Here is a 25,889-nt window from a genome sequence, read left to right as displayed (position 1 = left end):
AATAACAAGTTATTATGAAGCTAGCTAGCAAGAAGTTAGCATTAGGTTAGCCTTAATCTTTCGTTTCTTGTCTGTTTTGGACTCTCTCTCTCTCTCTCTCTCACACACACACACACATGATGCGAGGTGAACCATCTCCTCGCAGGCGCTGCCGTGAAGACTGAGAGTGTATACGTACCTGCACGACTTTATTTCATATTGTTTTTTGTGACATTGTGTGTTAAACACGTTGTAGGCCGGATGACCCGGAAAAGAGATCCTCCCATCTGCAATCCCTTCTCTTGCCTCTTGGACTTTTTCCTTGCCCTCTTGAGATTTAAAATTGCTGTGAATATTTGCCAACGGTTTCTAAGAATTGTTGGACACGCACGCACACAAGGATGCTTTCACGTTTGACTGGCTGCATTGCGACCTCTGGGCTTTTGCTGTCGCTGCTTCTGCCGTGCATGGATTGTACTGCAGATGCAAATCAGCTTGAAGCTGGTTCTGCTCCGTGCAACGCAAGCGGTCCCCTTCAAATCAAGTTTGAATGAATGCTGGTCATGTTCTCTCATTGCCATTGAAATGGAAACTTTGCATCCGTGCTCTCAAGCGGCTCCTTCGCTCCTGTCCCCGGAGGGCCACGCGACAGACGTGTGCTCGTGGAGTGATTGACAGATGGACGGTGGGCGGAGGGCAGGGCTTGTCCTTCTGTTCCAATCCTCTTCTATTGCTCGCTCGCTCGCTTCTGCGCGTTCTCGCCTCGCTCGTGCACTGTGCGTGCGCGCCCACGAGAGCCTCCCACTTGGCGTGGCTGCTCTTTGCAGGGAAGGAAGGGAGATAGGAGCGTAGGAAGGAAGGCAGCCAGGAAGATTTGGGAGATGCTCGGAGGAGACGAGGAGCGTTTTCTGGCGGGATGAGAAGAGCACGCGCGAGCTGACGGAAGGCTCGGCGTGCGCACTGCGGAGGCGCCAGGAAGAGAGTAGACGTGATTATTGGCTCCTTTTGCGTTATCACGTGTTATCGATCGGTGCCGAGCGGAACCGGGACCCCGCCCGCCTGGATGGAGGCAGGCGAGCACGTGCATGATCTGCAGGCTTTCCACAATCTGCAATGGGATTTACTTGTTCAGATGCTTGATTGACAGGACGGCACGGCGCGACGCGACGCGACGCGGCGCGGCGCTGCACGACGCGGCCCCTCCTCCCCTCTCACCCCCACCCACCCCACAACTGACCGTCTAGAACCAAGGACCCCCCCCACGCGCACAAACAAGCACCACTCCCCAGCCGTGTCCTTTCGACATCCTCACAAAGCGGCTGACGGTAAGCTTTTATTTTATTGCTTTGATTGATTGAATGATTGGCAGCGTACAAGGACGCAGCCTTTGATCTCTTCCTCAATTGGCGGGAAGTGAATCATCGTCGTAATCTGATTACACGCTGCCATTATCCCCTGCGCGCGCGCATGTGCAGCGATACATGCACTGATATCCCCCCACCCCGCCTCCCAAGCCGCCTCCCAAGCCGCCTCCCCCTCCCACCGTGCAGGAATGCGCGCGCGTGCGTGTGTGCTTGTACCGCCTCATCTATTATACATCAGGGCGAGTATGAGAAGCCCCAGGGGAGGAGGCAAAGGGGGGTGAGTGTGTGTGTGTGGGGGGGGCGGCCTTGGATTTGGCAATGGAACAGCACGGAGGAAGTCACATGTTCTCAACCACAATGTTCTCTTCATAATGCGATTCCAATTGCAACTATAAAACTCCTTCCTTCCTTCCTTCCTTCCTTCCTTCCTTCCTTCCTTCCTTCCTTCCTTCCTTCCTTCCTTCCTACATTAAAGCCCCTCTGTTTCCTTCCTGCCTTCCTTCCTTCCTTCCTTGCTTGCTTCCTTCCTTCTTTAAATACTCTTTCTCTCCTTTGTGCTTTCCTCGTTTGCTCCAGCCATATTTGAACGATTGCGGTTTCCGCCTCCCCTATATTGCTTTAGCGGCTAATGGCTGCCGGCACACCCGTCGAGACAATGCCTCCATTTTGGTCCAGATTTTGCACCTTCCCGACCAAGGACGACAAACGCCTGACAGGCTTTTGAGATGATCCTCTAAAACCATCCTTGTGTCTTGAATTTGTGTCGATGAGAGCTTGGAGTGATGATCCACAGCCAAAAGTGTGGAATGCGACATGGCCATTCAGACTGAAAATCTGATATGTATGAAAGCCGCTTGGGTCAGATTTGGAAAAAAAATAGAAAAAAAAAAATAGCTCCGGGTCAAGTTATTTGGAGCCTTTAGCTTGTCTTTTCACTTTCTCGATCCTTCCTCTTTGCACGGTCGAGCTCGGCCGCATCTGCACACCAACGAGATGCCATCGTGTCGCATGTGTGTGTACGTGTGTGTTTATCCTGGCCCTAATCCACGATGAGCGGCGCCGTGGGCGGGAAAATGGGATTTTTCTCGAAATCATCCGATTGAAGGCAAGGCCGACGCCGGGTGACCTCGTTCAAACACGCCAGCCGGCCTTAGCGAAAAAACATGTCGGGAAAAAGCTGACAACATCCGTTGCTCTGACGTTTCATATTGCTGTCGTTAGCGCCGTTTGCAGGATACGGGACTCTATACGCCGCTTCTGCTGCTGCGTATGCGTATGCGTATGCCGCCCGACCCGCGTGCACTCTGAGCTTCATTGTCATTGTTGGGTGCTACGGCTGGGACAAGTTAGGTGATTTCTCAAATAAAACGGGGACAATCTGTAGCCAGGCTCCTTCCATACGGGTGCGAAGGCTGCTATTGAAATAGTTGAACGCGGGCTATTGTTACGGGCCCACGGTCCCCGCGAAGGAGCCATGGCGCTAACACGGAATGCGGCAGCCCCCGTGCCGATGCTGACGTTTGACTCAGCTACGGTGATGGCGGCACGTACGCTTTGGCCCGCCGCTAGCTCGTTTGTGTCGGTTTAGCGCATTTACGAGTCCGCCGGGTCTAGTTGACTTTGGCTTTGGACGAGCGCGGGAGGACTTCCTTTGCGGGGCGGCACAATTTACGGCCTTCTTTGTGTGTGAATAATTCAGCTTTTGAATTTTCAGGAGCTGTCGCCTCTGCTCGTGAATATTCATGAGCATAGCCTCTGATCATCAATTAAAAATCACAAACTTTTGGTTGATCCCCACGATTGTCTCTTAGCACAAGATGCTAAATAGGCAAACGTCGGCTCATATGGGCTACCAATTCAAACAACAACACTTGCGTGAATGCGAGCGCACGCAGTCACACGTGGGAACACGCGCCAGGCCAGGGTATCAAACATATGGCCTGGGGGCCAGAACCGGCCCGTCACGGGGGCCAATCCGCACATTTGCTGCATTTTTTCCATCAAAGTATCTGCTGTGGCTCATTTAGTGCGCTTTTATTTTGAAGACGGAATAGCCGCTCCAAGGATTCTTGATGGACTTTGTACGGACCGATCTCTCCTTGCCAAATGAATCTTTTGGTCCTTCGATGCGATCGTTCCCGAGTCTACTGCATGGAATGATATTAGTGTTTGCGCTTGATCAACATAGCGACAACCGTTGCTAATAATTTGGCTTTGTCAAGTAACTGAATTGGCACTCAAAGGCACACACTGGCATAGAGTCGCACACTGGCTCACGCACACGTACATGAATTATTGAGGTCAGTTTTCTATTAAGAGAGCAGATGACTAATCCACGCTTTAGTGCGTGAAGAAAATAATCCTCCTTTTGTCTCTTTATGGCCTTCTAATGCGGCATGTGTACGTGTGTGTGTGTGTGTGTGTGTGTGTGTGTGTGTGTGTGTGTGTGGCTGGGTAGGCGTGGGTGTGGCTGCGTGTGTGGGTGCGCGTGTGTGTGGGTGGTGCGTGCGTGTGAGTGTATGTGTGTGTGTGGGGGGGGGGGTGCGCATGTGCGTGCATATGTGCATGCGTGTGTGAGTCCCTACTAGCACAAATAACAAGAAGACAAAGCTGGAAATAACTTTTTGCTGACCAATGACTTCATTTGCCATAGTTTCATTTTTCTTTGGAGGGATCTGAAGTAACAATACAAATGGAAAAATGAACATCGCGTCTCATCCGGATGTCGGCCCTCGCTAACACTCGCATTAGCGCCGCTTGACTGCGTGCTGCTAACATCTGCTAACAACGGCTGAGAGCGGGGAAAGGCGAGAAGGCCCGTGGCGAGCCGTTGACCGCGCGTAGCGAGACACTTTTTAAGCGGCAGGCGTGCCACTTAGCGGCTAGCGTGAGTATGTTGGTGTATGTGTCTGCCTGTGTGTGCACTCACGCTTGGTTGTGTGTACATACTTTGTTACCTTACATCTGTGTTTGTTTTGTGTGCGTGTGTATGTACACGTACAAGTGTGCGTGTGCGTGTGAGTGCGTGTGCGCACGCGTGTGCGTTGAAGGTAAAAATACGTACATCATTACATACGCCAATATTTCATTATAATGAACCAATCACCTCAATACATTGAAGCGAGAGAATGGACACCGGCTGTGCTGTGCTGTGCTTCCATCATAGATGAAAAAGCGCCGCACAGGAAAGAGGCCTCTGCAGTGTGTCAAAAGCTGGCTTCATGCCGCTTGGCTTCCCAGACCCGCTCGCGCCAACATCAAAGCGCTGTGCACACTCACGCATACACGGGCATACACGGGCATACACTCTCACTTAGTTCCTTCCACACACAGCTACAGTGGCTGCCAATCAGGTCACCAAGCCAACACTTGATGCTAATCAGCACTTTTGCACGTGGACAGCTGTGTGCAAGAGTTTTTTTTAAAATGGGTACTCATCAGGTCGCTGCCGGGCTCTCGTATCGTGTGTGCATGCGTGCCTATCCGTCCATGAGTGTGTGTGTGTGTGTGTGTGTGTGTGTGTGTGTGTGTGTGTGTGTGTGTGTGTGTGTGTGTGTGTGTGTGTGTGTGTGTGTGTGTGTGTGTGTGTGCGCGCGTGTGTGTGCGCGCGCAGGCCAATCGCCAAGAAGCCCCCAGGCTGGAATCACAGGGACGACGAGATGTTGAGCCTTAATCTGATTGAAGCACACTTGACTGACTCACTGGACTGACAGACAAATGTGCGCCTGCACACGCACGCAAATACATGCCTGACAGCACACTGTTGCACAGTGTCATATCAATGGCAGTTGATAGACATAGCCTCCTGTCTTGTGGTTGTGCACAAAACACACACTCACACAAACACGCAAGAGCACAAATCTCACACGCACGCATGCACGCGCACACATAGTACACTTGTCAGGTATGCGAGGGGACGATGACCCAAAACGGAATAGAATAGAATAGATCTTGTCATTGTCACACATGTACAACGAAATGTGCCAACCGATCTGTGCAAAAAAATAAAAAAATAAAATACAATAGAATAAAAAGTTAAAAAATACAAGCTAAAAAGATGCGAGGAAGCGGAAAGCAAAATGTCCAACTTCCCGCTTCCCTCAGATGCAGCATAAATACAGACAAACTAACAAACAACTCAACGTGGAACACCAGGACGAGGCACAAAGGGTAGGAGGACACCGGGAAATGAGCAAACGAGAAGAGGTGCGTGCGCACAATAACTTGCCCAGACAGACGTTGACCACAGGCGCGCCAGAAAACAAACGAACATCCGAAGCAACTCAAAGACGGACCGTGACAACACCCACGTGAACGAATATCATGCGAGTGAGTGGGCCAGAAAAAGTTGGACTAAATTCAGTTGGGTGAGCGTTTCCATTAACGTGTTCGCCGCAGATAGAGACAATATTTCATAAGCAGAGCCGTGGCCACATTTTGTGTCGTTCATGCTTGTTGATGTTTTTAGAAACACACCAGCTTTGATCTTTGTGCTGTGCGTACCCTGAAACTGTGAGTGTGCGCGTGCGTGAGTGTGTTGAGTGCGTGTGCATCTGTGTCATCTAAAAATAAGCTTTGTCTCCAGGAAGACCTTCCTAATGGAACTTCTCTGTAGTCACTGTGCGTGAATGCGTGTTCTATTTTCCACCTGGCAGGTGGTACCATGGCCATCTCTTAAAGACAAAAGGGCTGTTTTGACCAGTGGTCCCCAACCTTTTTTGCGCCACGGACCGGTTACGTGTCAGAAATATTTTCGCGGACCGGCCTTTATATAAATCCATCTATATAAATAAATAATACATTTATAGTAGATATATAAGATTGCGCAATCCGCTTTACCCTAACGAGCGCAACTGGAGACGGAAAGCAAGATAACATGGGAGCAAGTTAACCTGCAACACCGGCCGGCGTGTTGAACTCCCACTCCCACTTGCTGAAGCCATTGATATGAAATACCGCAAGTTTTTCTTCTTCTTCAGCGCCGCTGACTGTTGCTCCATACTGCCCCCTTCAGTTCTGGCAACAATCGACAGCGCCCTCGCCGAATGAAAAGTTAAATATTCGGTTCTAGCGGTACCACAAAAAAAGCAGGTATCGACGTATTTTTTGCGTGTTACCGAATTGGTAGCGGAAGTATCTGTTCTTGTGACAACCCTACGTGAAACATGCCCGCTCCAACTCGCTGTCACAAACCATCCGGCGACCACTCATCCTCAAGCAATGCGCGTGCGCGCGCGCGCGCTTTAATCCCAACTGGCGGGAGGAATAATGCAAGTGGCGTCTTATCTTTTGGTTTGTGTGGTGGAAAGCGGCTTAGTTGAGGGCTCCAGCACGCCCGCCTACTGCGGGAAGCAGGAAGGAATTATGCACAGGAAGGGTCACACACACCGGTGCATACATAAATGCCTGCGTGTTGTTTCTCGGGAAAGAAGAAATGTGAACGCATGTGTCCTGCTGCAGCCAACGAGCGCACGGCAAAATTTGCAAACAAATCAAAGACGCTACAGCGCCTTGCGAAAGTATTCGGCCCCCTTGAACCTTTCAACATTTCACCACATTACTCCTTCCATTTCAATACAATTGCTTGCACAGTGCTCCTTGAGATGTTTAAAGCTTGGGAAATCTTTTTGTATCCAAATCCGGCTTTAAACTTCTCCACAACAGTATCTCGGACGTGCCTGGTGTGTGCCTTTGTCTTCAGGGTTCTCTCTGGGCTTTAAACAGAACCCTGAGACTATCAAAGAGCAGGTGCATTTATACGGAGACTTGATTACACACAGGAGCATTCTATTTATCATCATCAGTCAGTTAGGACAACATTGGATCATTCAAAGATCCTCACTGAACTTCTGGAGTGAGTTTGCTGCACTGAAAGTAAAGGGGCCGAATAATATTGCACGCCCCACTTTTCAGTTTGTTATTTGTTAAAAAAGTTGAAATGATCCAATAAATTTCGTTCCACTTCACGATTGTGTCCCACTTGTTGTTGATTCTTGACAAAAAATTAAAATTTTAGATCTTTATGTTTGAAGCCTGAAATGCGGCGAAATGTTGAAAGGTTCAAGAGGGCCGAATACTTTCGCAAGGCACACGCTACGTGACAAGTGATTGCTTGGCGTTCCTTTTTTTTATGCGGACTCAGCAGCGACACCCAAGCGCGTCGGGGTCTCAGAAAAGATGCGTACGACCATCGAGCGGACAAACGGCTCGAGGACCTCGTTCTCAGCATCGACAGCACCTCCCTTTCCGGTCGACATATTTGTAGTTTTTTTAGCCGAGGTAGCGTTTACTTGCGCCGCAAACATTTTGATTGATTAAAAGATGTCCACGGCTGAAGACGTCCATACGTGCATAACATGTAAGAAAATAAATCCCCTCAAAATATTTATATACACGGCTTAGTGAGCTAATGCTAGCGCTAGCGAAAAGCTAACGAATACATTTAAGACATTGTGTTCCCTAAGAATATAACTATACAAGAAGTGAAAACATAGAGCGCACAGCTCTAAAATCAGCAGAAAGAATGCTATGAAAACAGCTGCATCGACACGCAATATTATGAAAGTGAAATACAATTGTATTATTTTTTGAGTCATCTGGAGCTTACCGTGTCATCTCGAGCTTACCGCTTTACTGTGTCCGTCGTTTCCATAGAATGAAGGCACCGAACCACTAACGAAACAAAGTCTTTTGGCGAAACCATCTCCATAACACTGCATGAAAAAGGAAATCCGACCAGGCACTTCTTTAAGGTTCTGGTGCAATGAGTTGTGTGGCTTGATGCATCCAACATGGGACATTTTGATCCCTCCACTTCGGCATCCTTGAGTTGTTTGGTAGTCTCGCCCCATTTACAGCCCCAATGGATGGGCTGTAATAGAAAAAAGAAAAAAAATCATCATAGAAAACGAAGTAAAAAAATACCCCCCGTGCTAATACTGTCATGTAAACAACGCTGCCCGCAGACAGGACTTAAATACGAGACAGGTAACGAGAGGCAGGTGAATGTGATTAGCACATGGTTTGTGAGTTGTCACAGGAAGGGAGGGGCGAGTACACAGACTGACAGAAACCATGACAACCTAGACACATAGTAACACGGCTGGGGACGAGACGTGACACTGACGAAACCAAGACATATTTATACATTTATGTGATGGATGTACATATTGCTGTTTTTTCGGCCGATATCAGACAGATAAACAATATGAACAAAATGAGCAAATGACAGTAATTTGCTGTCAGCAAAAGTTTGAAAGGATTTGAAAATATTCCATAGTACTTTGCCGTCATCAGCACCCGTCTGTCTCTCTACCGCCCGCAGGCCAACGACAAACACCTCGAGGAATCAATGAGGGCTTTGGGACGCCTTTAGCCCCGCCTCCGCAGCCACACCCGACGTGAAGAGGACCGCCCCTTCTCAGGTACGACTGTATGATAATTGGCCGAGGCTCTTGATGATGTCACGTGCGGCGGCGTTATGACAAGAAATTCTGCATTAGCGTCCTTCTTAGATGTCGATACACTGAATCTAGTGGGGGACCACAAAGCCTGCAGCAAAACGCAGTCACTGGTCTTCAGGCATGTCGACACGCATTCAGACACACACGCACACACGTAGTATGTGTCATGTTTTGTTGCGTGAAGGCTGAGGCCAAGTTGGGTCGTTTCAGCTCCTGTGACCCGTACAATGTCGCACGGTTCTAGCCGTCTCTTTTAGGACATAGTACAACGCTGTTACCTTGCGCATCTTGTGACACTGTGGTCGTTCTGTGGAGTTCTTTGCTGCTCGTTGAGCTGCTCACACATGTGCGCCAGCAGGAGCGGGGCCATGGGGGGCCGCTGGCCGCCGCCCCTGCCGGTCCTCCTGGCGGCGTACTGGCTGGTCCCGCTGAGCGGCGCGTCGTCATCCATGCTGTGTCCCGAGCGCTGCACGTGTCAGAACCTGCTTCCGTCCTACACGGTTCTGTGCGCCAAGACGGGTTTGCTCTTTGTGCCGCCTAACGTCGACAGACAGACGGCCGAGCTGCGCCTCATGGACAACTTCATCACCACGCTCAGGCACCGAGACTTCGCCAACATGTCCAGCCTGGTATCTACGTCCTCACTAGCTTCCTTCCTTTGCGGTGTGACATTTTGTCAGCGCCGCGTCAACGGCGTTGCTGGCCGTGAGCTACTACGTTAGCAGTCAGACAGCCATTGTAGGAATCCAACCATTGTTCTCGCCCTGCTTCGATATGATGGGCCGCTGCAAGCCGGTGGCGCATAGCTTCCAGGCGGGCTAAGCCGTAGAAGGAGAGAAACATATCCAGCAGTTCCAGTCACTTCGAGCGCCTCAATTAAGAAAGTGACGCTCGTGCCTCGGCTACCGGCGTGACGTTATGCGCAACGGTCACGTACGACCTACGGTTGCGGCGGCTGGCCAGATCTGACCTCAGTTCATTTCCAGACCAACGTCAGTCGAGTCGCTAATAAAAGGGCAGATCACCATTACGAATGATAGAATCTGGCGCCGGTCTCCATGACAACACCCTGCTAGCATCCTGCCTGAGCCGTTTGTTTGCTGTCGTGGCGGCAGATCCACCTGACGCTGAGCCGTAACACTATCAGCCAGATCCGGCCGTTGGCCTTCGCCGACCTCCAGGACCTGCACGCCCTCCACTTGGACGGCAATCGTCTGACTAGCCTGGACGACGCCCACTTCCAGGGCCTGGTCAACCTGCGTCACCTCATCCTTGCCAACAACCAGCTGCACCGCATCTCCCAAGGAGCCTTTCAGGTCACTTCTTGATTCACATTGGCACATTCACACATGCGTGGAATACGCTAGTCGCCCCAGTTGAAGCTCCGTCCAGCTCCATTCAAAAAGGCAAACTCCTCCATTCTTTTGAACGCCATCCTGTCCCGGCAGGACTTCCTGGAGACCCTGGAGGACTTGGACCTAAGCTACAACAATCTGGTGGACGTCCCGTGGGAAACCATCTCCATGCTTGCAAGCGTCAACACACTCAGCCTGGACCACAATCTCATCGAGAGCGTTCCCGAGGGAATCTTCTCCAACCTCCACAAGCTGGCCAGGTGAGTTCAAAAGGCGGGCACCCGCGAGGTTTCCGTCCCTAGCGTTCCGTCTTGTCCAGGCTGGACATGACGTCCAACAAGCTGAAGAAGATCCCGCCCGACCCCCTCTTCCTGCGCATCCCGGTGTACGCCAAGATGAAGGGCTCGCCGTTGACCGCCTTGGTCCTGAGCTTTGGCGGGAATCCGCTGCACTGCAACTGTGAGTTGGTCTGGTTACGGCGCCTGACCCGCGAGGATGACCTGGAGACCTGCGCCTCCCCTCGAGACCTCGCCGGGAAGTACTTTTGGACCATCAGAGAGGTGTGACGCTGGTGCGGCGGCTGTGGCTAGGATAAAGAGCTTTGTTTGGATATGGAGCCTCCTAACAATTTGTTAGTTTGAAGGATTTGAATGGCAACAGCTCAGCCAAATACCAGACATCTCGCCGCACGCCGCTAGTTATTGATGAACCTCCTTCCTCCTTTACTTTTCAACATTACAAACAGCTGTCAAATACAGAGCGCTCATTTCCATAGCAACCTTCTCATTTCACAACCTCTTTTGAACATCTCGCTACAGGAGGAGTTTGTGTGCGAAGCTCCGATGATTACTCGCCACACGTCTAAGATGTTTGTGATGGAGGGCCAGGAGGTGAGCCTGCGCTGCAAGTCCATGGGCGACCCCGAACCCTCCACCCATTGGGTCAGTCCCGACGGGAAGCTGTTGGGCAACACGTCGCGCACCGTCTGCTACGACAACGGCTCGCTGGATATCCTCAAGGCTTCCGTCAAGGTGGGCCGGGAGGGACGCCGCCCCTTCTTCTTCTCTTGAGGCGCTGCCCTCCTCCCATGCTGAGCCCCTCCCCTCCGATTCCCGGCAGGATTCCGGAAAGTTCACATGCATCGCATCCAACGCGGCCGGCGAGGCCACGGCGCCAGTGGAGCTGGTGGTCAACCCCTCGCCGCACTCGGAGCCCAAGCCGGACGCCGACCCGGGGCCCTCGGACGTGCCCACGTCCATCAAGTCCAACGGCGGTCAGGCGCGAGTCGCCCAGCAGCGGGTCAGCGTGTCCGAACTAACGGCGAGCACCGCCCTCATCACGTGGCCCGCGCAGAACCACATTCCCGGCGTGCGCACCTACCAGATCCAGTACAACAGCTCTGCAGACGACGTCCTCATCTACAGGTGAGCTCACCCACCCTAGCCTGTCGTCGGACGGCTCCTCCGCCCGGGTCTTGTGGCCTGTCCAAAATCATGCGTGGAGTGATTGATGGATGGATGCTTTGGCTGCAGGATGATCCCGGCCAATCACAAGTACTTCCTGTTGAGCGATCTGGCGTCCTCCCGCGATTACGACTTGTGCGTCCTGGCCATCTACGACGACGGCCTCGCCGCCTTGACCGGCACCAAGATGGTGGGATGCGTCGCCTTTGCCACCGAACCAGAGTACGGACGGTGTCACTCCATACGAGACCAGGCAGGGGGCACTCTTTACCTCTGGCGGTGTGCGTGTGTGTGTGTGTGTGTGTGTGTGTGTGTGTGTGTGTGTGTGTGTGTGTGTGTGTGTGTGTGTGTGTGTGTGTGTGTGTGTGTGTGTGTGTGTGTGTGTGTGTGTGTGTGTGTGTGAGCGTGTGTGTGTGTGTGTGTCTGTGTGAGCGTGCGTGTGCGTGCGTTGAGATGTTGACCTTGGCGTTTGGCTTGTTCAGTTTTTGGGTGGCACCATGATCCTGATCCTCGGCGGCATCATCGTGGCATCCGTTCTGGTCTTCATCTTCATTCTGCTGATGAAGTACAAGCTGCACAGCAATCACCACCACAAACACAACACCGACGCCCGACACGCCCATGTCTGCTCGCAGACCAACGGAGGGGGCGGAGCCACCGCCCTGCCCTCACCCGGACAAGGTGACAAGGGAAGCTCAGCTTGGCACGTTTGGATTGGGCTACTTTTCACGCTATTCTAGCATCTGACAAATGTATCTCCTTTTGATGCTCGAGTGGAAACGAGTGAAAAGCCACAGAAAGGTGCCTTTTCAGGTGTGGCAAACGTGTCATCGGTGATGCTCTTTTTGTTCGGCAGGTGCACACAAAGGCCGCCAGCTGTCTGCGGACGGGTTGCCGGCCGCCGCTACCGCCACCGGCCTCAGGGGAACGACCGTTGTGGATTTGAGCGCAGCGGCGGCGTCGCAATAACAAAGGGAAGCAACTGTCTGTCAAAGCCAATATTCCACAGCCCCTCCCTGTTTTTATCTTTTGGTTTGCCGCTGGTGCCCAGGCTGAGGAGGGCGTGGCAGTGACCAGCATCGTCTCGCGCCGGTGAGTAGCATTTTGTTTTTGATATTGTAGCTAATGTCATGAATTATTACTCCTAGGATTCAAATCGGTTATAGGTCTTTTTTTTATATTTAAAACATGCCAATTTTCTCATCAGATCCATTATTAGTATTATTTCTATGTTTTGACCTAGACAATCTTGCATGCAAAACTATATTAATTTATTGGAGCAATAGCTTACTAATTAGTTTACTTTTGGATTTCCAAGTTTGCTTCAGGTACTTATACTGTTGCATTGTCTATTTCTTATTACTCTGATACACTCTGTTTTAATCGTTATACCTTTTAAAATAACCTGTACGCCTTACCTTCCGATGTATTGGTCAACACGGCATCCTAACTTAACCATACAGATGAGGCATTATGTAGCAACACTGTCCCCTGCAGGTGCGGTGGCTCAACTACGAGCACATTTTCATGCTGACGATGAGTGTCAAGTTTTGCTTAACTCTCAAGTTGTTTCTCAACGGTCAAGTTGTTAGTTTTCCCCATTTTTTTGCCCCAACTTGAAAAAGGGCCTGGGTCCTTTGAAGGCAAGAACAATTCGGACTTCGTCTTTTTCCTTTCTTTTTGCAGTTTATCGCACAACTACTTGGGAGGTTGATTAGTCAGGTTGATAAACAAAGAAACGTTGCATTATTTTGAGTTCAATCCATTTCAGCGATTGCATACAAACATGAGTGACACATGACGCATAAGCAACCACAAATGAATTGACAGCCACTCAAGCCAAGACAAACACAGCCTGTATGTACCCCAAAGCAAACAATTCAAACATTTTAAACAAAGCATCCAAGTCCATTTCCTACTAATTGCGTGTGACCAGAAACTGAGGGCTTACTGAGAGTTTCTTTTCTTTGCTTTCTCCCTTTCCCTCTACTTTCTTCCGCTGTGAGCCATTCACTTCTTTGTTCCCCGGCTTTTATACCGGTCTGTAGGCAATTATGGCCACCCCTGACACCTGACAGGAAGTTTGCCTAATTGCGATGTGGCTGTTTTGCTCTGCCCCCTGCTGGTCTGGAGGAGAACTAGTAGATCTTTTCTGCCTCTGTTAGTTGACATGACAATGACGTTGACGCTAAGTCTATGCACACCATAGCCGAGCGATCTTAACGCAGGCGTGTCCTCTCTGCAGGAGCCTTCCTGGTTGCATGAAGCACCCCCTGCGCACCCAAACTCACAAGCAAAGTGAGTCCACATCAGATGCTCTGGCACCACCAGGACTTCTTTGCACTTTTGGGACGCCCGACCCACGTTGCCCGGCTCCTTCGCCAGAATCGACGAGTGAACTACTCGTATTGTCGAATGGAAACAATCGCCTTTCCGTGAAGACGCTTCCTCGAGCGGCGGTCTATAGAGAACAGCCGACGAGGAACATTGCGTGAAGAACGCTCTTTTTAAAAATGTTCCGTTTAGAACATTCCAGAAGACGACTCGGTGCAAAAACATTCATGGTGGCGGAATAATTCTCAGAGCGTCTGTCACTATACAGTACCTTTTGTTCTGTGTAGATTACGGAAGAACCCGAGTCTGGACATTTGAGGACTGCGTGAGAAACAAACTCCAAACGAGCTCTCTGTTGAGCACACTTCTCGGTTGCTTTGGTTGTTTTACTCAGCAGCGCCACAAAGCCACACGTTTTGCTTTCACTGAAAAGACAAAAGTGGGATTTATAAAGAATGAAATAAAACAAGTATTTTCATCGTGAAAGCAGTTGAGCATCTTGACATCTACAGGGCGGCGTTGGCGGGCGAGATCTTGCCCTTGGTCTTGGCCTTGGTGGCGTCCCTGAAGCCAAGAAGGCTGCAGACGCCGTTCTTGATCTCGGCGGTGCGGACGCCGTAGATGACGGGGTTGGCGGCGGCCGGGGTCAAGATGTACAGGAGCCCCATGGCGCTGTTGGCGTCGGTGGGGATGGCAAGACCGAGGTTGTGCGACAGGAAGGTGATGCTTCCGACCAGGTAGAACACAGTCATCACCATCAGGTGTGTGCCGCACGTGTGGAAGGCCTTGCGACGCTCGTCCCCGGGGGCCGCCGCCCGCACCACGGCAACGAGGATCTGAGTCAGCAACCGAGTGATGAGATATTGCAATATTGCTCACGGGCCCATCTCACCGGTGGAGACCGAGCCCCCGTTTGCGCTCTAGCCAGGGCGACGTCTTGCAAGACTAAACCTGCCGCCGCCGCCTTTTTGTGATGTCGTAGAGACTCTGCGACAAAGTACGAAAGCGACACTGCCATGTCTCCGGCAAAGACACAGAGACCTTGCGGGGACGATTCCCTAAGTTGCGTGCAGGATTAAAGGCCGCGAGAATTAAAGGCCGCGATGTCTCAGAGCGCAGCCAAAAGGAAAAAAACAGAACCTTTGAGAATCGACTCAACTCACTGGCGACCTAATCATCCAGGAGACTACGTAGCAGAGATTCGCCTCGCCTCGCCATCGGGTTGCTGACAAGTCTCCGAACCAGTGAGATAGACCTGTCAAGTAAACATTTCACCACGACGCTACGGATACTTTCTGGCTGGCAAAAGTGAGTAAGGCAAAGCCTTTGAGAAAAACAGGCTTCAGTGACGACTTGAGCCGTCTGGCCGGCAGTCGTGTTTGGTGTTGGGTCAATCGTCGATCCGACCGTGCTCGCATTCTGCCATCCGCAAGTATGACGGCAAGCGTCGTTCTGAAACGGAGAGCGTGGAAACCTTGGAGTAGGAGAAGATGATGAGCGGGATGTCCACGCCCACGAAGCAGACGATGACAGCCACGCCGGCGGCAGCGCTGCGCCCGGTGTCGCCGCAGGCCAGGCTGACCAGCGCCATGTGGTCGCAGTAGCAGTGGCGGATCACGTCAGAAGCGCAGAAGCGCAGTGAGCCGGCCAGGCCCACCAGGGTGGCCATGACGGCGCCGCTCCGGGCCAAGGTGAAGAGCGTCAGCGTGACCAGCGCTCGCCGACCCACCAGCTGCTTGTAGCGCAGCGGGCGGCACACGGCCACGTAGCGGTCCAGCGCCATAGCCATGAGCAGGGTGGACTCCACCGACGACAGGAAGTGGGTGGCGAACATCTGCGCCAGGCAGCCGGCCAGGGACACGCGGGTCCCGTCTACCAGCAGACCCACCAGGGTGCTGGGGATGATGGCGCCGACGGCTAGCAGGTCCACCAGGCACAGGGCGCATATCAGCAGGTACCTGGGTACACGTGCTACATGCTTTGTGCTACACGGTAGTTTTCTGCATGCTGCTCTTGCTGCTGCTGGGGTGCTTTGACTTACGGCTCTGACAGGTTTCGCCAGCTTCGAGCTACCGGCTACCGATAATAAGGCTAAAAGGATTTTTTGAATGGGAGAGCCATAGAAAACAAGGCCGAGACGCTGACACCGAACTAGCCACCCAATGTAAATATGCGTGAGCGCACCCTGTCGCTTACGGAGTGCCCTGACAAAAAAGACAGGCAGGCGTCTTTGACTGAAATGTGTTCCTGCCATTGATTGCACTCTTACCTCCACAGTTGTGCATTGTGTTCTTTGAGAACCAAAGAGGAGTGTTTCATCCATCTCCTTGATTGGATTGCTATTCCTCGACTATGAATTGAACGGCACGCACCGTCGGCGTATCCCGGGCTCCTTTCCAAATCTGCTCAAAGTCTTCAGACGTACAGGTAGCGTTATTTGCGTCACGAGCTCGGTCCCGGGAGAAAGTTGAATCGCAAGTCAAGGCACAGCAGCATATATGGTACATCGGTGCGGTACAGTGAATCCCTTTCCATCGCCAAGCTTGTATTGTATTCTGTCGATAGTTCCCTTTTACAACAGCAATTCTCTACATTTGTATTATATCCAAATGTTGTGAAAAAAAACGCTTAAAGAAACCCTGTCGCCAGCGGGTCACAAACGTGAAAGAAGGCGCGATGTAATGGGGGTTCACTGTACGCGTGCAATGGCTAGATGCCACACGGGTGGATCTACTGTACTCGAGTATCAGGTACATGGGGTTGTGGAGACGCTCCACGCTGGCGATGACATAAACCAAAAGTACGTTGCCCAGCAGCGCCAAGACGGAGGTAGTGGCCAGCAGCGGCGCCAGGACCCAGCGCCGCTCGTCCAGCGCGGGGAACCCGCAGAACACAAAGGTGCTGTGCGACGAGTTCTCGGCTGACATCCCGTCGTAGAGGACGTCGCGATTACTCGGAAACCCGAACGGTCCCTCGAGAGCCTAGCGCAAAAAAGAGCTGTCTGTAAATGGCAAGATTTATGTCAGGATCGGAGTGGAAATAGCGACCAAGTGCAGCTTGAACCAGGGTCTATTGAAGAACGCAAACTAACAGACTCGGCAACTGACATGACTTAACAAAACCGAACAACGTGACTGACCAAAAAGACGTGAAACAAAAAGACAGGGTGACATTACCAATGACAGGAACAGGACCCAAAAAGACATCATGACATGAACACACAACGATCCGACAGGGAGTGACACACAGACAGGACTTAAATACGAGACAGGTAATGAGAGGCAGGTGAGAATGATCACACTGATCATGGGCACACAGGAGGGGAGGGGCGAGCACACAGACAAAAATATGACAATATGGACATGATCGGGGACGAGTCGTGACAATTTAGGCCGGGGCTCAAGCCGCTTTCACGAGCATCGTGCTAATTCACAGGCAAAAACCAAGGAGAACGCTAGCCGCAGAAAAAAAAAGCAAGCCGCTAAGCCGGCCGGGCTGGCCATTCCCATCCACGGCTGCTGGAAAAAGCGTTCCAGCACTTTCTTCAGACTATAAATCAAACCCTTCTGGGTCATCCTTTTAATTATGAAGCTGAAAAACAGGAAACGTCTTTGGCCGTTACTACCTACTAGCAAAAACGAAGCCATCGAGCAAAAGTGAGCGGTCGCCTCCGACCCTTACCTGCCGTCTGTCCGTCGCAAGAAGGCTCGGTGGCTCCGTACTTGGCCTTATAGGTCAATGTCAAAGGTCCCGTGGGGATGAGCGGGTCCCGAATGCGGCGGGCGAGCAGCTCTCTGACGGGTTGCCTGCCGGTGGTCGGACCGAGCCAAATTAAACTCCAGGGTCTCATCATGGAAACGCCGGAATGGAACTCTTCCTCATGAGAAACTTGTTAGCGCAAGCTAATTAGCCTCAAATGAGCCAATTAGCCTCAAAGAAGCAAATTTTGCCCAAAAGGGTCTTCCTCGGCCGCCTCTAATGGTCTGATAACTAAGGCTGTGCTAATCGCTTCGAGGTAAATTCGTGCACGTCGCTCCCGTTTATTTTTGTCCCGGTATTGTTACATGGACGTGTTGCAGTTTCCTGCATTATTTTTTTTTTTTTTTAAAACTCTATTCTTCCACACAGTCCGCCGGTGACGCTCGAGTGTTCAGATCCGTTTGGGGTCCTAACACTTTGATAGCGTCACGGTTTTTGCGAAGAAAACGTCTAAAAAGGAGTCTAGAACATTTGATTGATGCTGTACGGTCTGGGATTGTTCATTTATTGGACCAAGTTATTGTTGGTGGAAAAAAGTGCGTCACTATTGTGACATTATTCTGAATCAGGCAATCTCCTACCATCCACTCAAGACGTGGTTGCAAATTTGACATTTTCCTTTTAAAACGGCAAAAGTGTCAATAAATCCAATAATCGCAGACCGCACGTTGTTTTTAGAAGCTTTCTTCGCAAAACTCGTCGGCATTTGAAACTTTCGAAAGCTTCATTACGTCCGCTGACCGGCGCCTGCCGTGTTGTCTCGCTCGGCCATGAATGGAATCCCGAGGGTGAGCGGTCGGTCACTGGATGGCAAAAGCATGCTTGTTCCATCACCATTCCCCAAAGAAGAAGATGGAACAACAACAGGACCCAGGAGACCAATCAGGCTCATCCTTGGACCACATAGCGCAGATGTGCTCGTTAGTAGCTTGGAGATAATCCTGCTCTGCTCTACCATTGCTCATACTCCACTACAGCATGGGGCTCTGACTGAAACATCAACTAATCTTTGAAAGATTTAGTATGAGAGAAAAAAGGACAAACATTTTATTTGAATTCGACAAACCTGGAAAAGTTCACCCTGCGGATGGGCTGCCACCTGTCATTTGACAAAGCGGAGACCTGCTCCTGTTCTGGGATGTTCCTACTCAGTCTCCACGCCAACTACTGCACTTTGATTTTGAAAGGACTTCTTCTGGACCCGCAGTAAGGCTTAGGTTGTACGTTTTTCCAAAGTCTTTACTATGAAAAACCTGTTGAACCTTTGACTTCAGCAAAGAGCGTCTTGATGCGCTCAGTTCCGTTGCTCTCGTCCTACCTCCCTAACTTGTCGGTTCAGCTCTACCAGTGCTCCATTTCTAGCGCTCGGTCCCGTAGCTCCGGTTACGCCTCCCGGTTCCGGTGATCGACAGTGTTGAGGGATGGCTGGTTGGCCGCTGTTACTTTTTGCCTTTGTCTTGTTGCTTTGCTTTGATGGCTTTTATCTTTCGCACTTATTGGCTTTCTTTGTGGCGCCGTTGTGTGGCAGCCTTATAGGAAGGAGCCTATTGGGTTGCGTGTCTTATATACCTGCTCTGTGGTATGAATGCTGCTGGGGCCTGAATTTCCCCACCCCCGAGGATCACTAAAGTTTCAATCAATCAATCAATCAATCAATCTTGTTAAACTCGGTGGCAGTTTAATTCTACATACCAAGCGAGCGCAGCGGTCTACTTCTACCTATTCCCAACTCCGGTGGTCTGGTTGTACATTCCAGAAGCGGTGGTTTGCTTCTGCCGCTTTCTCAGTGTGTTCCGGTTCAAACCTTTCGGTCCAGGTGGTCTGCTTCTAACTCTCAGTGCCGGTGGTTTAATTCTACCCATCCGTCTCTCCTGGAAGTTCGGTTTTTCCTCTCTGCCCCGGCGGTCTCGTTGCGTCTCCTAGTCCGGCTCTACCGCTCTGCTCTAATCTTATATCGCAGTACAAAATAAGCCAGTAGGCGCAGTGCGAAGAAGAAGATGGCGAGAACTACAAAGTCCAAGTAGAGCTTGGCATCCACCATGTCTAACTCCTTGAGAATGGCGTCCGACTTCTGAAAATGACAGGTTTCTTGACGATCACAATGAAGGTCCTCTCGATGAAGACCGTAGATGGACAGGATCACACCCTCAAAACCGTACCTGAAAGACACCTGGACTCAATCCGTGCGTCCTCACGAGGAGATCTGTCTGGACCAGGTGGCTACACACCGGAACGCTTGACGGTCAATGTACGGGCACATAAACATGTGGACCAACAACGGAGCGGTCGTCGACCAACGTTCCCACCTATCGAGTGAATCGTTTCTTGGATTTGCTCGTGTTTTGGGCACAAGTCCACGCCCAGAATTGAGGGGGACATGCTCAACCCGCTTGCTGTCCAAAATAAAAGCCAGCCTAGCTAACCCTAACCCCCCGGCGTGGCGTGGCGTACCTGACGTAAGAGACGTAGGACATCCACTGGAGGTACCACGGAATTGTGTCGAAGCTCACAAAGAAGCCAGAAAACAGTAGAACCGGAATGGCCGTCACCGGACCCACAAACGTCGCCACCTGCATCGAAGGGAGATCAGATTTTTTTTTTTTGGAGGACACCTTTCTGAGCAGCTGCAAAATTGATTCTGAGAGTGCTTCTTTGTTGCCCTCAGCAACACTTACTTTGAAAGAACTTCCTGACCTGAGGACCCAAGTAGTGTCAAAGTATATCCTGAACTGCAGACATACATTTACTTGTTGTTTACTTGTTTACTTGATTGTCTATTGTGGGCCATGTCTTGTCACCGTGGGATAGCGGGGAACGAAATTTCGGTTTCTTTGTGTGTCTTTGGCATGTGGAGAAATTGACAATAAAGCTGACTTTGACTTTGACATTTCTATGACCTGTAGTGGCTCCTATTTTGAAAGTAACGCTGGAACGCTTTGTTTGTAATGACATCACAAGCTCTCATTATGCAAACAACGTGCAAACCATTTTTATTTTGAAGCGACGCCTTTCGAAGTGACTCTTGATTTTGGAAGCACGCTCTCATTTTGAAAGTACCTGCAAGGAGGCGGAGGCTGCGCCGATCAGGAGTCCCAGACTCTGAGCCACCAGTGAGGTCATGACCCCCAGCGACAGAAAGAGGAAGTAGCGAGTGGCGTCGGCGGGCTGAGACGTCATCCAGTACACGATACTGCAGTACAACGCCGGGAACACGACCTGCGATACACACGCCAAGGATTCACATCAGTGCACGTGACGTGCCAGTACGAGCATCGCAAGTATCGGAACGGTACGTGCGACGCTGGTGCCCTGAGTTTTTGGACTGAAACAAGTGTCGCTCCGCTGGTGCCTTCATTGCTCCTTTTGATATGGAAGAGAATTGGCTTCAAATCCCCACATGTCATCATTGGGAATCCAAGAATAGACACTCACCACGTTTGGCTCTGGTCATTTCCGTCCTTGTGGAAAACATAACGGACGCGTCGCATTTGATTGACACATTTTGAGATAGGGGGGCGTTAAGACACCAGCGTGAGCACGGAACCGATCCGTATGAATAGGAGTAGCGGTACGAGGAACACAAGGGGCCCACTTCACCTGGAAGGGAACGTCAGCCGTGGTCTTGGCCAAGTAAAAGGCTTTCAGGCTGTACCAGTAGTTGAGATGTTCCCTCAGGAAGACACCCATCTCCAGGGGAACTGCGGCAAGAACACCAACGCGTCATCGTCCTCGGAACACGCCAGCGTGGCGGCGACTGACTGACAGGTGAGCACGGTGGGCATGAGGGCGGCGAACATCAGGAACAGCATGGAGAAGAAGAGGAAGCCCGAGTTGCTGAGGACCTTCTTGGCCTCGTTGCCGATGCCGAGGTAGAGGAGGCCGATCAGTAGCCCGATGCCCAGGTGGGATGACATCCGCAAGTGGGTCAGCACCTAGGCATGTAAGCCGGTCCCGAAGCCGGTAAAGCACAATACGCGAGCCAGCGAGCGGTACCGGCGCACGTAGTAAGTGCGTTCCTCTCACCGAGTCCCTGAGGATGCTGAGGAAGGTCCTCCGGAACAGGATGGTGAACTGGACCAGGCAGCTCGCCGAGAAGCTGTGACAGCCTTCGGATGACCACGCCTGATTGACAGCCAGCAATTAGCTGAAGGACGAATGAAGCCGGCGCGTTTGTTTCTCACCTCGTCGGCTCGCCGCCATACGAGCGAGCGGAGTTGAAGGTCCTCTGTTACGTCTCCTTCTGACCAGGTGTCCCGCGCCGCTCGGACCAGGCTGCCCGTGTGGTCCCCGTACTCCCCCGACGCCACCTCCATAACTGAGGCATGTCAGCATTGTATAGTATAAGCTGTTATCATTAGTTCACCTGGAAAAGTAAAGATGCGAGTACCGCAGGTAGCGATCTGCGTGTCGCCATTACTATCAGGACCACTAGAAATACAGGTGGCGGTACCAGCTAAATACAAAAATGGGGGGTCACATCCGACCCGTTTTGAAAGCAACAATGTGTTTTCAATTGCCCGGCCTGGAAAAAGTCCAGGAATGCATCGATTGACCTTTTGCGACATTCCGTATTTGCTATCCGGTTAAGTACCAAAGTCGGCGGGGTTGTGGTACGTGGGGCAGTTGAGTCCAAGGTTTCCGAGGTACGGAACCAGAGCCGAGACGCTTCCTCGGTAGATGCACTGTCCGTGACTTAGCACATAGAGCTGCAACGCACGCACGCGCACACGCACACACACATATATATATATATATATATATATATATATATATACATATATATATCCGGGTTGGTGATGTAATAGTGACCTGCTGACATCATTGTAGCGCGCACCTTGTCAAAGAGTTCAAACAGTTTGGCGCTGGGTTGGTGGATGGTACAAATGACCGTACGGCCACCGCGGGCCAGAGCCTTCAACAGAGACACCACCTGGAAGCACGAAGAACTGTCCAGACCGCTGGCACGCACGCACGCACGCACGCACGCACGCACGCACGCACGCACGCACACACACGAGCAATTCATTATATGTGGGGAATTTACTGATTGTTCCATTGTATGAAGAGTTACCTTGGAAAAATGACTGCCTCACTTACTTTCCTGAATACTTCAATGTCAAAAACAAAGCGCGAGTCTAAAACCTCAGTGCAATGGTGATGGAGTCAAATCTGACTTTCATCAGTCATATCAAATCAATCACTAAGTTGGTGATGGAGTCAGATCTGACTTTCAGCAGTCATATCAAATCAATCACTAAGTTGAAAAACATCAGCAGCCTGGCGCATGAATTGACGCCAGAGTCCAGTTAGTGAGTCCGTCTGGCGCCTAGGGCATGAACTGACACCACAGTCCTGTCAGTGAGTCCGTCCGGCGTGTGCGTGCGTGCATGCGTGCGTGCGTATACTAGACGTACCTGGTGGGTTCGTCAAAGAACATGACGGGCGGGTTGTTGACCAGCTCCAGGGCGATGGCCAATCTTTTCCTCTGCCCGCCCGACAGCTTGGAGGTCCTGGTGGAGCCGCAGTCCAGTAAACCCAAAGCCATCAGGATCTCGCACACCTGACGCAGCACAATAGAAGCTCCCGCAACGTGTGTCTTGGCCAGGAGCGCAAATCCCGGCAAAACAGGCCGCTCACCTTCTCCTTGCGAGCGTCTTCCTTCTCCCGAAGCTTCAGGTTGGCCGACACCTGCGCGAGCGACACGGACGCAAAGGGTGAGCCGACGGCCAGCGGTGAGCGCGCCGCACATACCATCATGGCTTCCTGCACGGTCAAGTGCGGCAACAGCATGTCGTCCTGCATGATGTAACAGGAGACTTTGCGGAAGGATCGCAGGTCTCGAGGATGGCCGTTGATCAGGATTTCACCCTTCATTCCGGTCTCCCTGTCACCCAAAAGGAAAACATGCCGAGCCCAGCCGTGGCCGGCCTGCGAGCGCGGAGGAGCGCCCGCCCAGATCTGCTACGACAAGCATCGGGATTGGAGCGCACAAGACCTAACCCTAACCCTCTGGCAAAACCACAGCAAAATAAGCAGCAACTGTCATTCTACTTTGCAGTGCAAGGGGCTCGCTCACTCGCTCGCTCACTCACTCACTCACTCGCTCACTCACTCACTCGCTCACTCACTCACTCACTCACTCAACTAGCACTTCTATTCTTCTGTTGGACACAAGATAGCATTGTTTTCTCTTGCGCCTAGGCCCTGATTTTGCCACAGACCAATTGACGCAAAGTCTAAAGCCACGCAATGCATGTGTTCCCCGGTGGAGAAGGATTCAGATTCCTCCACCCGAATCTGATCTAAGAGACAAAGGCTTTGGCCTGGGCTGACCTGTAGCCCGCCAGGATGTTCATGAGAGTGGATTTGCCGGCCCCCGAGGGCCCCATGACGGCCACCAGGTCTCCGCTGGTGAACTTTCCAGAGATCCCTCTCAGCAAAGTCTTGTTACCTGAGAAGACAGCAAACCCCCAGACAAAGACCGCTCGTTTACTTTTCTTCACTGAACGGCGGATAGCGATAGTGTTCTAATCTTGCTCATGAGCAGGCTGTAATCTGGACTTGCTATTTGCGGCCGCAGATTAGCAGATTGCACGCACAAAGTACAGTTGATGTTTTTGTAAACATTTGTGAAATCCCAAAACATGTTGGTGCCTCAAAATGTCCTTTCCATCTCATGGTTTGAAGTTCTACTTTCAAACAAAAACATTTCAATCTGCTCTCAAACAGTTGAAGCGCCGTTGAATCTCCTTCTCATCGACTGGCAAAGAGGCAACACTTTTCATGCTCTCCGACCGGCTGGACGGCACTTTGAAGACGACTTGCACGTGCTCCTTACCGCCATTCCTCCACCAGGGTCCTTCCCGGACCGAGTACTCCAAGTCTCTGAAGTGGATGTTGACGGCCGGCCTCCGCGGCAATGACCGAAACCTCTGCGCTTCCGTCAGACCAACGTCGGCCATCCGAGGACGTACATGCCACGGCGGTGGGCGTACCACGCGGTTGGTCGCCTGGTCCGCGTGGGAGTCGACCGAGACGAACGCAGACAGTGGTTCCAGCAGCAGGTCCGGAGGCCCGTTTGTGTTCTGACGATCAGGTGCATGCGCACACGCACGCGCGCACACGCACACGCACACACACACACACACACACACACACACACACACAGACAGACACGCTTGGTTGAGTTAAAAAGACAGCCCACGTACATTTCCACAAAATGAATGATCAAGGGTTAGGGTTTTTTTTTTTTTTTTTGTCCTTTCGATCATTTCGGCCTCTCGCCGACAAACGTCTGTAGTCCAGAACAGACTGACCACATTTGCACTCAACAGTTTTTGCCCATTTTATGCCTTCAGTCCGAGTCATGCATTTGCTGCACTGTCAAGCAAACGCTTTTCAATCAAGGAGCATAAAGTAGGATTGATTTTTTTTTTAAATCTGATGTGTCAATGAATTGAAAAACAAGTATCAGAATGAAACTCATCACAGCGCTAATTGCGGTAGACGATGTCCAAATTGCGTGTCGAGCGACGACTCCTACCATGATGACAGCGTTGGTGACGGCCGGATTGTGAGCCGACCAGAGGGCCGCCAAGCAGGCCATCCCGACGGCCGGCGGCTGACGAGTGAGTGTAGCACCCCGGGGTTCTGAGACTCCAGGCCCCGCCCACAGCCAATCCTCTCTAAAGCGCATGGGCGGAGCGTTAGGCCTCGCCTGGGCGGCGCAGGGAAAGATCAGGTCAAAGGTCAGTCAGCCTGCCGTGAGCATTTCCTCGGAGTAGGGAAAAGCCCTGGCTCTCTCCACAAGTGCCTGATACCATTCGCTGGCCAAATGTGGCAATTCTGACAATAGGTGAAAAAGTTCAATCTTACCTGTGCGTCACTACTATCGGCAGAAACTCGGGCACGTCATCAAGTCGTCGGTTGGCACTTTTCCAATTTCGTTGTACATGTGTGACAATGACAATAGAGATCGATTCCAAGTCCTTATCTGGAGGCCGGGCGGACGCCCTCAGGTTCTTGTTTTAAAAGACAATCTCAAATTGCTTGAAATATGATGACGCGACCAACTACAGAAAAGCAGCGCGGCCAGACATGTTTAGCAGGAAGGTTGGGGGCAGGAGCGCGCCAACGACAGGAAAGGGGCTTTCAAACAAAACTCCCCCACTG

The 25,889-nt window shown here is 51.5% G+C and overlaps 3 protein-coding genes across 10 annotated transcripts; 1 reads left to right on the top strand and 2 right to left on the bottom strand.

The window, feature by feature from the left end:
* The first annotated feature begins 735 nt into the window (after nucleotides 1-735).
* Nucleotides 736-14,444, top strand: LOC148395893 (leucine-rich repeat and fibronectin type III domain-containing protein 1-like protein). 2 transcript variants are annotated; one of them, XM_088380526.1, is made up of 12 exons: nucleotides 736-1,304; nucleotides 8,668-8,767; nucleotides 9,165-9,435; nucleotides 9,922-10,122; nucleotides 10,255-10,421; nucleotides 10,481-10,721; nucleotides 10,980-11,192; nucleotides 11,281-11,585; nucleotides 11,694-11,877; nucleotides 12,107-12,305; nucleotides 12,481-12,716; nucleotides 13,870-14,444. In XM_088380526.1, exons 3-11 carry the CDS (start codon nucleotides 9,175-9,177, stop codon nucleotides 12,591-12,593), a joined length of 1,884 nt encoding a protein of 627 aa, XP_088236652.1. In that variant the 5' UTR covers nucleotides 736-1,304; nucleotides 8,668-8,767; nucleotides 9,165-9,174; the 3' UTR covers nucleotides 12,594-12,716; nucleotides 13,870-14,444. The 2 variants fall into 2 exon arrangements, with proteins under 2 accessions (XP_088236652.1, XP_088236653.1); XM_088380527.1 differs by lacking the exon at nucleotides 736-1,304 and adding an exon at nucleotides 7,441-7,701.
* Nucleotides 13,291-17,266, bottom strand: LOC148395892 (putative olfactory receptor 52L2). Of its 4 annotated transcripts, XM_088380530.1 has the most exons (6): nucleotides 17,135-17,266; nucleotides 16,698-16,939; nucleotides 15,433-15,916; nucleotides 14,469-14,794; nucleotides 14,230-14,383; nucleotides 13,291-14,085 (listed from the first exon to the last, which is right to left on the bottom strand). In XM_088380530.1, the coding sequence occupies exons 1-6, from the start codon at nucleotides 17,264-17,266 to the stop codon at nucleotides 13,912-13,914; spliced, it is 1,512 nt and encodes a 503-aa protein (XP_088236656.1). In that variant the 3' UTR covers nucleotides 13,291-13,911. The 4 variants fall into 4 exon arrangements, with proteins under 4 accessions (XP_088236656.1, XP_088236658.1, XP_088236660.1 ...); XM_088380532.1 differs by lacking the exon at nucleotides 17,135-17,266 and having other exon boundaries at nucleotides 16,698-16,885; XM_088380534.1 differs by lacking the exon at nucleotides 17,135-17,266 and having other exon boundaries at nucleotides 15,433-15,929; nucleotides 16,713-16,844.
* Nucleotides 16,795-25,888, bottom strand: abcg1 (ATP binding cassette subfamily G member 1). 4 transcript variants are annotated; one of them, XM_088380525.1, is made up of 15 exons: nucleotides 25,261-25,888; nucleotides 24,556-24,802; nucleotides 24,051-24,168; nucleotides 23,355-23,601; nucleotides 23,132-23,277; nucleotides 22,552-22,675; nucleotides 22,309-22,423; nucleotides 21,899-22,032; nucleotides 21,741-21,839; nucleotides 21,481-21,649; nucleotides 21,315-21,415; nucleotides 20,775-20,933; nucleotides 20,169-20,287; nucleotides 17,640-17,764; nucleotides 16,795-16,939 (listed from the first exon to the last, which is right to left on the bottom strand). In XM_088380525.1, the coding sequence occupies exons 1-15, from the start codon at nucleotides 25,411-25,413 to the stop codon at nucleotides 16,908-16,910; spliced, it is 2,088 nt and encodes a 695-aa protein (XP_088236651.1). In that variant the 5' UTR covers nucleotides 25,414-25,888; the 3' UTR covers nucleotides 16,795-16,907. The 4 variants fall into 4 exon arrangements, with proteins under 4 accessions (XP_088236651.1, XP_088236649.1, XP_088236648.1 ...); XM_088380522.1 differs by lacking the exons at nucleotides 16,795-16,939; nucleotides 17,640-17,764 and adding an exon at nucleotides 19,374-19,876 and having other exon boundaries at nucleotides 25,261-25,434; nucleotides 25,593-25,885; XM_088380524.1 differs by lacking the exons at nucleotides 16,795-16,939; nucleotides 17,640-17,764 and adding an exon at nucleotides 19,374-19,876 and having other exon boundaries at nucleotides 23,355-23,405; nucleotides 23,469-23,601; nucleotides 25,261-25,884.
* Nucleotide 25,889: the final 1 nt, after the last annotated feature.

This window comes from Syngnathus floridae, chromosome 7, assembly GCF_059516105.1.
Source record: "Syngnathus floridae isolate MCC-2025c chromosome 7, RoL_Sflo_1.0, whole genome shotgun sequence".
NCBI lineage: Eukaryota > Metazoa > Chordata > Actinopteri > Syngnathiformes > Syngnathidae > Syngnathus > Syngnathus floridae.
Note: the sequence above shows the minus strand (reverse complement) of the source record. Positions and strands in the feature narration are given on the sequence as shown.